Source organism: Lagenorhynchus albirostris, chromosome 16 (assembly GCF_949774975.1).
Source record: "Lagenorhynchus albirostris chromosome 16, mLagAlb1.1, whole genome shotgun sequence".
Taxonomy (NCBI): domain Eukaryota; kingdom Metazoa; phylum Chordata; class Mammalia; order Artiodactyla; family Delphinidae; genus Lagenorhynchus; species Lagenorhynchus albirostris.
The window spans coordinates 13,447,050-13,459,508 of record NC_083110.1 but is presented as its reverse complement, the minus strand read 5'-3'; the positions used below and the strand labels follow the sequence as shown (position 1 = coordinate 13,459,508).

At 42.3% G+C, this 12,459-nt stretch overlaps 1 protein-coding gene across 1 annotated transcript in view; it reads left to right on the top strand.

Moving 5' to 3' along the window:
- Window positions 1-12,459, top strand: part of ANK3 (ankyrin 3) — a 329,557-nt gene that overhangs the window by 168,997 nt on the left and 148,101 nt on the right. Inside the window, 4 exon segments of the mRNA XM_060126942.1 lie at window positions 3,880-4,077; window positions 5,937-6,035; window positions 8,520-8,618; window positions 11,246-11,344. Coding sequence (XP_059982925.1) covers window positions 3,880-4,077; window positions 5,937-6,035; window positions 8,520-8,618; window positions 11,246-11,344 — 495 coding nt within the window.

The window sequence follows — 12,459 nt, the reverse complement described above, 5'->3', positions numbered from 1 at the left end:
TCCCATTTTGCAGTCAGAGTGGCCATATGAACTGTCAACCAAATCATGTCAACCTCTTGCCTAAAAAGCCTCCAAGTAATTCCCGTCGTTCTCTTTAAAATTAATTTTTATTTTATCAGAACAGTATAAGCACAATTAAAAGCAAATCATTGTCTCGTCATTCTTCTCCTAGTGTTCATCTCAGTATCTATGTGGCTTTTTTTCCTGAGAAATCTCCTTGACTTTTTTCTTTGATGCTTTTAATATGCAAGAACATTTTCTTGTCGTCTGAGAGCTTCTTTTCTCTTGTTTTATGGATGCTATACATCCTGTTGCCTTTTGGAGAACATTCAAGGTGACATTTCTTTAAAATTCTTTCTGCCTCTCATCTGTCCCTAACTCCTCAGGTTTCCTTTTTTCTCTTTGTTGGCCTTGGCTCTCTTTTTCATGATGGGGGTTGCCCACGAATGTCTGTACCTGACCGTGTCAAGCACTCACCTTTGAGTGGAAGCTCCGTGAGAGTGTGGGCAGGGCTTCTCTCAGGTGTATCAGGTGGTGGTGGGTTGGAGGGGTCCCTAATGTCGGGATAAATTGCCCTTTTCTCTGGAAGGTTTGGTTTTTTTTTGAGGGATGAGTCCTCTCACCTTTTGCCGTGTACATCCAGATGAATACATTGAGTAGGAAAAAGGAAAAGGAGCTGTCATTCTCCTGGTCCTCTGTGCATACCTTAATCATAACAATGATAACAACATTTACATAGTGTTTACTACATACCAGGCTCTAAGCACTTTACATATATTAACCCAGTTACTCCTCACAACAACTCCATGAGGTACTGATTTTACTATTATGCCCTTTTTATAGATGAGGAAACTGAGATCCGAAGAGAGAAAGTAACTTTCTCGAGATGTCTCAGCTAGTGGCAGATCAAGGATTTGAACCCAGGCAGTCTTAGTCTAGAGATCCTACTCTTAACACCTATGCTGTCCTTCCTTCTTCTGTGAACACCTGTTCTCAGTCCTGAGCCTAACCACTGCCCTCCGCTCTGCCCCAGCCTCCACATCCAGAATCTCCAGAAATTAAATTCCTGGTTTCCTGCAAGTTATGAGGGGGCAGTCATCTGGCTTTGCCGGGTTGGAAGGGCTTGGAGACCTGACCACTCCATAGGCAGCTAAACCAATCCTGCTTTTGGCCCCAAGCTTCATCTTTATCCTCCAAGGTACTATGTTTCCATATTGTCTGCCTTTGGGGCGTCTGAGAGGTAAATCCGTTTTCTGTATTATACCCCGTGATATACTGGAGCCTGTTGTGTACATCTCTTTCCAGTTCCATATTCAGTAACGTCATGTTGATAGCTTGAAATCGGTCATAGCATAGAGGTCTTTACCCCTTGGAAATTGGCAAATGCCATATCTCAGGGCTGTTCTTTAAAGAGCTATTGTGAAACATTTACCAGCACACCACTGATTATACCCCTCAACAGGCACTTAGCTGTCAGCCTTTTCCTCTCTGCTGGATGAGGTAACACTTAAAATCTTTCCTCATATTCCAAAGTTTATAGACATCACACATCTGTTTTTGTTTCCTTTGCCATGTTGTGTGAGTGTGTGGGTGTGCATGCCCTGTGGGTTTTACCTTTTCAATTCCGTTCACGTTTTTTAGTGGAGTTTGTGAAAGGATGGATAAACACGCATGTCACATCTACCATGTTTATCTGGAAGTTGCCCCGCCCACTGCACTGAGAATTCCTTACCAGAATCTGACCACCTCTCTGCCTCATCTCTCCTTCTGGTCCTTACCTTCTTGTAGCCAAGCAGCCTCCTTTCACTTCCTAGAATACACCAAGTTTGTTCTCATTTCCCATTCCCTCAGACTGACCTCTCTCAGTCTGTCCCAGAGCTCTGCAGTCTTCACATATCTCTCAACTCAAATGTCATCTTCTCAGAGAGGCCTTCTTAGTTTCTTTACCTGTTTGCTGTCTCTTCAGTGAAATGAAAACAAGAACTTTGTCTTATTCAGGGCAGTACCCCAAGGACCTAAATCAGCACCTGGCACATAGGAGACCTTCCTGAATGAATAGTAAGCGAATGAAGGCATTCTGAACTTTAAGACCGTCTGTCTAATTCTTCAAGACTTTCATCTTTCTGAGCTAAGAAGAGCCGTCACACTGGACCCCTGTTTTTAGCTTGATGACAATGCCGTACATAATATAACCCCTCTCCACACGGCAGATAATCTTTCCTTTCTTCTGGTCCTTCCCCAGTGACCTATAAGTTACCCACTCATATGTGGTTGTTTTGTGTATCATTAGAGAATCTCCTTCTTTTATTGACACAGCCTCCCATTTCTACTCTCCACTGAGTCATTTGTTCTCTCGCATTTTGTTTCTTTGTTTACTTTGTGTTTTCCTCTAAGACTGTATCAAAACATAAAGCGGAGGAATGTTTTGGCAGGAAATAAACAAGTGCATATGCTAGTGGGTGGCAGGATCTCAAATGAGAAGTGTTCCCCTCCTTTCCTGCACCTTAGTTTCTACTTTGGTGCAAAATGTTGGAGTGGAATTTTTTAGGCAGAAATATTCTGCTTGAGTGGCAGTGTATGAAGGCTTTAAATTTACATAATTATTTATGGAGCTCTTTCTATATATACAAGGCTCTCTGCTGGGCAATATGGGGAAATTATAACCCATGAACCTCCTGTTTTCAAGAAACAAAAATAGCTGAAATACATGACATGGTGAGTGAACGATGCCATGAGAGTGGCCAAAGGAAGGCTTGCTTTTTCCCCCCTTGAACTCTTGTTTTATGTCATTCAGATAAATTAGGGGAATTTAACTTGGCCCGGAGGGTTCAGAAATGCCTAGTTCCTTGGTGTGCATACTTACTATATCATTATTTTCAAAGTTCAGTGATGTTGATTTTTTTGGAAACAGAATTTACCATCACTTTTCCCTCCCACGTAGGTTAAACTAGGTTACAGTAATTACTAGAGCCTCTCTTGATAACTGGATTCTCTAGGAACTTCCCAGGCTCCAACGCTTTGTCTGCATATTTAAAGGAAGCGTGCCTGGAAAGACTGATATCTTAATACCTTGTTTTTGCCTTCATTAGAAAACATGTGTTGAATGCTAAATGTCACTCCAATCTTTTTAATGGTTTTAGTTACCTTTGACCCCCCTCATGCCTTCTCTCAGCTCTCTAAATGAATTTCTTACTTATCCGTATTGCAGATGAGGACCTGTCATTGAGCCCAATTGATTTAAACTGAGGCAAGCATTAATTAGTTAATGAGTTCGTCACAGTCTTGCCTTTCCTCGCCATAGACACATGGGGGCACCAGATTGATGGAAAAGGGCAACGTTTTCCTTTCTACGTTGATGTGAGATGAAATGTGTTGTATTCAGATCTTTTTTCTAAAAATTGATCAATATAATGTTCAATATCAAGCATTAATAACACAGGAGCACAAAATAAAAACCCGTCTAGTGAATACCATTCTGTTTCTGCCTTTATTTTATCCTTTTCAGTCTTTTGTTGTTGTTATCAGTACTTTTTTTATTGAAGTGTAGTTGATTTCCAGTTTTCAGTCTTAAGTATTAAGAATTCAGATTCACTGGAAATGCAACCAGTAGTGGACCTTGGTGCAATTCACACTGTTTTTTAAATCAGAAAAAGAAATTATCGTTGAAAATTTATTTTTGATTGATTTAAGAAGTAGGAGGACTAGTTTGGAAAGTAGCTGCAGTTCAAAACAGTTGCCACAAAACCTTTTAAAAAGAGAAGGCATTTCCGTGTGCAAATCTAGGGTTTTCATCTGTTCACATTTGTACTGTATTTTATGTTGGGCATATTCGCATTTGAAAGGTAAAACAATAAACTCTGCTTGTCTTCTGTGTTCCAGAATGGATTGTCTCCACTGCACATGGCTACACAGGGGGATCATTTAAACTGCGTCCAGCTTCTCCTCCAGCATAACGTGCCTGTGGACGACGTCACCAATGACTACCTGACTGCCCTGCACGTGGCTGCCCACTGTGGCCATTACAAAGTCGCCAAGGTTCTCTTGGACAAGAAGGCTAACCCCAACGCCAAAGCCCTGGTGAGTAGCTTAGCTCACAAGTCCAGCCTGTGTTGTCTTGCTGACCACGTGCTACCCCTGCACGTAAAGGGATTCCTTTTCAGGAGGTGAAAATGGAAGGTCTAGTTAAGTAAAGTGTACTTCTTGTCAACCTTCAAATGGCCTTCTGGAAAATCTGTAAACCCTTCTATTTCCAACATTAGCAAGACTGGTGAGGCTAAATCATTAACTTCTTTATGGTCACACTCATGATTCTCTTACATAAATAAACCCAAAGACTGTACAAGTACAAAAGGACTGAGCTGGTCAGCTTATCTTCTGGTAGGTAAAGTGATAACTGTGAATTAAAAGTTTTTTGTGAGATCTAAAAATACGAGGCAAAATGATCAGAAAACTTCATCTTAAACATGAAAGGTCTAGGAATTTGTGAGCAGAAATTCGATGTGAGGATGTTAACCATGTAAGGTAATGAAATATCACCTGTCATTGTTTCCTCAAGTTGCAAATCAAAAATTTGGTCTAGTTTGTAGTCTTAACTCCTAGAATGCCATGCTGCTTTAACCTTGAGCTTTGCTATATAGTTTGGTTTTCACAAGGAGATGGTGTTTGTTGTCTTTAGAAAAATAAATGGTCCCAAGTTAGTAAGCTTTTTAAATTTAGCTCAGAAGAAGCACTCATGTTTAGGAAAAAAATATGTCACCAAGTGCTAGGGAAAACGTGTGCGTTTACTAGCAATTTTGCAGTAAAGGCTGTCATCTGATCAACCATTTTAGGAAGGGTCTCTGTTCCCTTGCGGCTCATATGGTCACCTCTGGCACTCTGTGGGCCCTGAGATTTGGAGTGGGCAGTAACGGATGGGCAGAGAGGAGCCCTCCAGACCCCAGGCAGCTCCATCACCATCGTAATTCTAAATGCTTTTCCTGGAGCAGCATTTTAAGGAGCTGTTGACTGGCCCAAGATAGCAAGCATATCTTTGAATTCTGAGAAGGGAGGAAAAGAAATGAGCAGTCATGACTTATTTTTCCACACAAGAAAAAAAGCCTTACGACAGGGTGTGGGCTCTCATCCTCATTTTCCTCTGACTGAAGATTTCACAACATTAGGAGGTTCTGGAGGTTGTGGGCAGTCACCCCTGGATGGACTAAGGCCTGGTAAATGGTCTCAAAACCTCCATAGAAGCACTCGCGGTGACTCTGACCTAAGCTTGCGTGGTGGACCCTGATATTCTGTAGTTCTCTGTGGCGACAAAAATATGCTCCGTGGTCTCTCTCACTTAGCGGGCAGTACAGTTTGGTAAGTAATTTGTTTAAAAAGCAGGTTCTTGTACTAGATTAAATATTAAACCAAATGATCCAACGAATGTTGGGTTGTTTAACTTTCTGCTTCCTTGGAGTAAGCACCTACTTGAATCTTAAAACTTGGAAGAAATAAAAACATTTCAGAACAGGTCTTGAAGTTGTTTTTAAATGCAGCAGAGAAGTCACAATGGGCAGTGGTGAAGTTTTGGCTGTGAGGACCAATTTTGGCCGAGATGTTTTTAGTCTGTCTTTGAAATGAGGTAGAGGAGGGACATATTTGGAAAATAAATTCCAGAATAAAATAGTCTAAGAAGACGCATGACCATTTTGCCTTAACTACCGGGAGATTATGACAAAAATTTGCTTCCTGTTCGTGATTAGCAGGGCACCTTGGGTTCCTGGGAGCAGGGAGACTACCTGTGCTTCCAGAAAAGAATCTGTATTCGGTTTAACCCCTGGCTGTTGCCGCTCATTTCCAAATCTTTACACAACGTCACTTTTGCAAAAATATTTTACCATACACAGTGGAAGTAGATCTCAACGGAACGTAATCCAGTAGGTCTGCGTCTCTTTCCCTTGCAGAATGGCTTTACCCCTCTCCATATTGCCTGCAAGAAGAATCGAATTAAAGTAATGGAACTCCTTCTGAAACATGGTGCGTCCATCCAAGCTGTAACCGAGGTGAGAAGAGGAGGATTTCTGGGGTTCCCCGTGTATTGCCTCAGCAGGCAGAGGCCCGGTGCCCTCCCTGACGACCAGCTAGTTTTGCTGTGTGCGGGTGTCCTGCTACTTTCTGAACCCTTCACCCGAGGGGCTGCCAGTGCTTAGGAGAGCAGACGAGAGTGGGAGGAGAGTGCAAATACATCACCATGACGAGAAGCATAACCCAAACACGTGTGTCGTGCTCAAGGCAGGCGGGGGGACGGGGGATGCCATCACTCCAAGCGTAATTTACATGAAATCCATTCATGCACTGCTCCTCAAATCCTGTAATGCGGTGCTTAGGGGTGGTTTTGCCCGCTACGAGGCATTTGTTCATGTCTGGCAGTATTTCTAGTTGTCACAACTGGATGGTGCTACTGGCATCTAGTGGACAGAGGCCAGAGATGCTACTAAACATTCTACGGCGTACAGCCCAGCCTCCAACAACAAAGAATTATCTGGCTCAAAATGTCACGTGTGGCACGGTTGAGAACCCCTGCACGACATAACCTCTGCATACTGATGAAGTGAGCATTGCTCTCAGGAAACAGAATTAACGGAGCACAGAGTTGCTGAAGTTAGGAAAAGGGTAGCTCTCGGTTTCTTTCGTGCAAACTGACATAGAACTCAGAGAAGTGACTTATTGGGATCAGGGCTGAGCCTGCAACACTCAAACCAAGCCTGGCATCCACTTCCTTGGGCTGCACTCCCTTTGATTTACTCCATATCTCTACACCCTCCACGCGTCACGTCCCTCCCTTTCCAGGCTAGTCCTGTATGTCTTTCAGGACCAGATCTGGGGCTGCCTTCTCCGGGAATCCTCCCGTAACCCTCGGCCTGGGCCAGGAGCTCCTCCTTGGGACCATTGGCACATCCCGTGCATATTTCCGTCAAAGCTCTTGTCCAGCTGGCTTACTTATGACCCAGCCACTCCCCTCCACCCCGCCCCAAAACTACAGGCTCCACCAAGGCAGGCCAGAGTCTTACTGGTGTTAATATACCCGCAACACAGTAGATGCCATAGTTAGATCCTTCAGTAGTTTTGTTGAATGCAACCATGAAGACTCTAGGATTCGAAGCTAACGTAAAAACTAAGGTCTAGTCCAGTCATTGTTGCTTTGCCTCAGTTTCTCATCTGCACATGAAATATTTGCCTTGACTTCTAACACTTACAACTTCGAAATACTAAATGATAGAAAATATTAATACCGATTCGCTCTTTTGAGTCTTCTGGCTTTATGGTAGGCATCCAGTTATTTTCATTATAAAATAGTAAGTGTATTCTCAGTGTGTGGCAGCCCTTTTTAAAGATCAAAATGGGCTCTGAAATCAAAGATGTTTCACTGGCGTCTGAATAAGTGTCCAGAGATGCCAGCCTGTGATGAGAGGTTGCCACTGCCAGCCCTGTACTCCCTCGGAAAGGCGGCGCAGACCATGTCCTCACAACTCCCCCTGCTGATGGGAAAAGGTGCCGAATTATAACAAAATTCTCCTTCCCCCTGTTTTCCTCAGTTCCCACTATCTGAAGTCTGGGCAACCAAAATTCTACCTCTTCTGTTTTCTATCTTACTTTCATTGTATAGAATTCCTTTAACATATTTTTTGACATTACTCAAATTTCTGTTGAAATTAGTTGTCTCCTTCTCTCTCAGCTTTTTCTAGCCATATTAAGTATTTTTTTCCGAATTATGATGTTCATGGTATAAGTGGGATTAAATTCTGAAAAATTGAAAATGCAATCATTTTATGCAAGAAGTACCAGTGGTGGGGGGTGTGTGTGTGAGGGGGACTTTGAAGCACACATGAAAATTAAGGTCTAGTGACCATTGTTCTATTTGCCTTAATTATATCACCTTGATTTATAATATGCAGAAAGATAAAAATTTAAATGATTGGGACAGTTAATGCTGATCTGCTCATTTCTTAGAGGGATGGCTTTGTGTTTCCACCCTGCTCTTTCACGTGTAATATAATCAGTGATTCTGAGAGCATGGGAGTCCTTATTAAAAGGCCAGAACAGGATCTGAAATACAAGTTGAATTTTTGCTATTGTGTATGTAATCACACAAGTGTCCCCCCCTCCACACACAGACACACACACACACACACACACACAGTCATATGGATAAGGAAGGCTTAGTAGCAAAGGGAAAGAACCTTCAAGGTATTTCGCTAAATATTTTTTATAGAGCTATATAAAATGTGTGAAATAAATCTTTCTTCTTTAATGGTTATGACATAGGCCTTTCATAATCACGGAACGTACTTTAGAGACATGATGAATATTGATACGTTTGCCTTATAAAATCTATGACGTCATGGTGATGTCTTGATGTTTTCTGATCTGATCAATAAATTGGTTCTCTTAGCCTGGATGGATGGATGGCAGGTAGGCAGGCGGGCAGGCAGACAAACCCTTCTTAAAATAAGCCAACAAACTGACATCTCCCTCTTTTTCCCCAGTCGGGCCTTACCCCAATCCATGTTGCTGCCTTCATGGGGCATGTAAATATCGTGTCACAACTAATGCATCATGGAGCCTCACCAAATACCACCAACGTGGTAAGTATCCTTTGAACAAACTAGGTCTAATTGTGAGCATTTATGAAACTGGAAACGATTGCTCTCAATCTACTTATTTTTGTTATAGGTACATTAATTCCCATTTAACTTGAGTACTTAGAAAAGGGCAGAATTTTGAAAATACCTGTGGTTTCCTTTATTTCAAAGGCAAGATCCATTCGATCACTAGCTGGTCACAGATTGCTGAGACTTAGGGACTGTGTATATTACTACTGAATATTATGCTTTAGAAAATAAAGTTTTGTGGACGGGGAGAGTTTTTTTTCAACAGAAGCATTATGTTGCATGCATGATGGACCTAGAGATTATCATACTAAGCAAAGTAAGGCAGAAAGAAAAAAATGCCGTATGATATCGCTTACATGTGGAATCTAAAATGTGACACAAATGAACTTATCTACAAAACAGAAACAGACTCACAGACATAGAAAACAGACTTGTGGTTGCCAAGGGGGAGGGGGTTGGGGGAGGAATGGATTGGGAGTTTGGGATTAGCAGATGCTAACTAGTATATAGAGGATGGATAAACAACAAGGTCTTACCGTGTAGCACAGGGAACTATATTCAATATCCTGTGATAAACCATAAAGGAAAAGAATATGAAAATGAATATATATGTATAACTGAGTCCCTTAGCTATATAGCAGAAATTAACACAACATTGTAAATCAACTATACTTGAATAAAATCTTTTTAAAAATAAGTGTTGCATGTTGAGAAGGTGGTTCCAACACTCTCCTTATTGTGATTTCAAGTAACTTCAAAGTAATTTCTCTTCAGTGTGCTTGACAATGTTATCGCAAACCCATGGAACTCAGTTCATTATTGGATGTTGTTGTTTTCCCACACTGAGCATTGCTCTGCAGAACCATGAGACCCACTTCATAGTAAATGTCAGAGGAGTAACTTACCACCCTCGATCCGCATGTGGCCTTTGACGTTGCTTTACAGAATTTTAAGTTTAGCAGCATAACAATCTCAGCACCCCAGACCACAAGCATAAGAACACTTGTTGGACTCATGAGCACCAAAGAAATAAAAATAAAACAAGGAACATTCTGGCACAGAAAGGGCAAACCATAAGGTCCTGCGTCCTCACCCTGAGGGTAGGCCCCCGAAAGACTCTGTGTCTTCCAACAGCTTGAGTCAGCACATCCACGTCAGACCAGCTCTCAGCTGAAATGCAGTCTTTCCTGGTACTAACACCAGGAGAGAAGGTTTTCCTTTACAAAGAGAACACTGGGTAACATGGTCACCTACATCCTCAGCACCTTTCCAGGAAACATAGCAACAAGTTTCGTGTGAACTGTATCTCTGCATATCCTTCCATGGAGGTGGATGTCCTATAAAGCAAAGCGATATCTATAAAAAGTAATTTAAAGGTGGGCACTGGGACTTCCCTGGTGGCGCAGTGGTTAAGAATCCGCCTGCCGATGCAGGGGACATGGGTTCGAGCCCTGGTCCGGGAAGAGCCCACATGCCACGGAGCAGCTAAGCCTGTGCGCCACAACTACTGAGCCTGTGCTCTAGAGCCCATGAGCCATGACTACTGAAACCCGCGCACCACAGCTACTGAAGCCCGCATGCCTAGAGCCCATGCTCCACAACAAGAGAAGCCACCGCAATGAGAAGCCCGCGCTCCGCAACGAAGAGTAGCCCCCGCTCGCCACACCTAGAGAAAGCCTGTGCACAGCAACGAAGACCCAACGCAGCCAAAAATAAATAAATAAATATATAATTTTAAAATAAAAAATAAAGGTGGGCATCACTTGTGTGGGGGAGAATATATTTGATTTTTATCACTTTTTACATTTCAATCCATATGTGTTTTCTATGTTGTTTTCCTTTTTTTATTATTACATAAACGAAAAGATCATCTGAATTAAAGTCCATTTGGTGAAAAGCAGCAGAGGCGGGGGAAGTCCGGTGGCAAAGAAAATAACCCCTTGGGATAATGCCCCAAAGGATAATGACCTGTTGAGATAAAGCAGGAAATGCAAACCAAGGGCAAGCCACGTCTGGCCCTTCGGTGTGTTTTGTGTTGCCTGTGCAGCATTTTTGGTTTTCTTTTGTTTTGAACTCTGATTTTTTGACCAGCATTCAAGAAATATCCACAAATATGCAGACTGCCGCTGTGTTTGAAAAATAGGAAGGTATGGCATGATACAGCTGGTATCGCAAAGAGTTACTGGAGTAGCCCGCTGACGCCAGCTAGCAGCGCCTCCCCCAGCCAGAAGGCCTGGCCTGTCTCCAGGAGCATTCCCCCATCTGCCCGCTTCACTCGCCTACCCTCCTGCTTGGCCCCATAGCATTTGCCTTTGAACCCCCAGTGAGGCTACACTGTAGATTATTGAGCACGGCTTCTGATCCTGCCGTGCGCTCTGGGCTTACACTGATGGCTTCCATCATGGACCAGGTTCCTGGGAAATTCTTGTGTATTTGATTTCCTATCTTTCCTATTTTCAATAAGGAAGTGCTTGGAACTACTTTTTATTTAAAAAAAAAAAAAACCCTCCATCATCAACTTTATGCAAAGCAAATAGGCCAGTCTTCTTTAGAGCTGCCGTTAAGTTACCTTAAGTTACCTAACGGCTCCTGTTCCCCAGAGAGGAGAAACAGCGCTGCACATGGCAGCTCGGTCCGGCCAGGCCGAAGTCGTGCGGTATCTGGTGCAAGACGGCGCTCAGGTAGAAGCTAAAGCTAAGGTATGTGCCGAGCGTGGAAGTGTTTGCTTCGAGAGAAGAAATGATTTTAATAAAACCTTTAAACATAGGCATGCTTTCTTCCAGGATCACTCTTTTAAAGTAATGAACCACCACCAATGACAAAAGTCTCTACCCAAGGGATATTGAAAACATCCCTTCCCTGTATGTGTATCTACTCAATTATTTAACAAAATGAAATAGAACAAGAACTTTGTGTCCTTGGCACATTGCTCATCCCTAATGGCTTAGGAAGCAAACCTAGAATTGGCCCACAGTTGTTTGCACTCTATGGAGAAGGGCTCATGCACAAAGCTTCTAAAACAAGCACAGTTTGGAAGCATAATTGAGTTCTTTTGGTTGACCTAGATGTCAGCTGTCAGAGCCACAAAAGGAAAAAGGGAGTTTGAACTTTTTCTCTGCAAGTTGTGAAACCATAAACCCTGAGACTTGGTCAGAGTTGTTCATGGAACATAGAATATAGAAGAACATCAGGGATGAGCTCGTTTGTCTGTTTGTTTGTTTGGGGCCGCACCTTGCGGCATGTGGGATCTTAGTTCCCAGACCAGGGATCCAACCCACGCTCCCTGCGTTGGAAGGTGGAGCCTTAACCACTGGACAGCTGGGGAAGTCCAAGGGCTGAGTCTGAATGCGTCATTCTCTGCCTGGCATTTACCCTCCAGAAGAAACTCACTATCTGTCACCGTCTTGATGGTAGTTGGTCTGGTTATCAAAATGGCAGTTTAAAATTTGTTGTTTATTTATTGATGTTTAGCTTTTTTTTAATGATTTTTTTTCAGTGCATGAATAAACTATAATTTACCAATTTTTTTTTTAAATGGCAGTTTAGGTCAAGAATCGTAAATAGATATGTAAATACCTCAACCATTTAATTTTAGCCCTTCAATATACATTTATTTGTCATTTAATTACATACTTTGTAGTTTCTAGTTTAGGGTTAAAAGAAGAGAAGACTGAGGCATTTGCAAAGCAGTTTGAGTCCAGGATATTTCTCAACTTTTATAATTTTCCCCCAATCTATTCAGCTCTCCTACCCATATGTAGTTTGACCATAGTTGGCTTTTTGGTTTTGTTTTTTTTTTTTTTCTTTTTTGGCT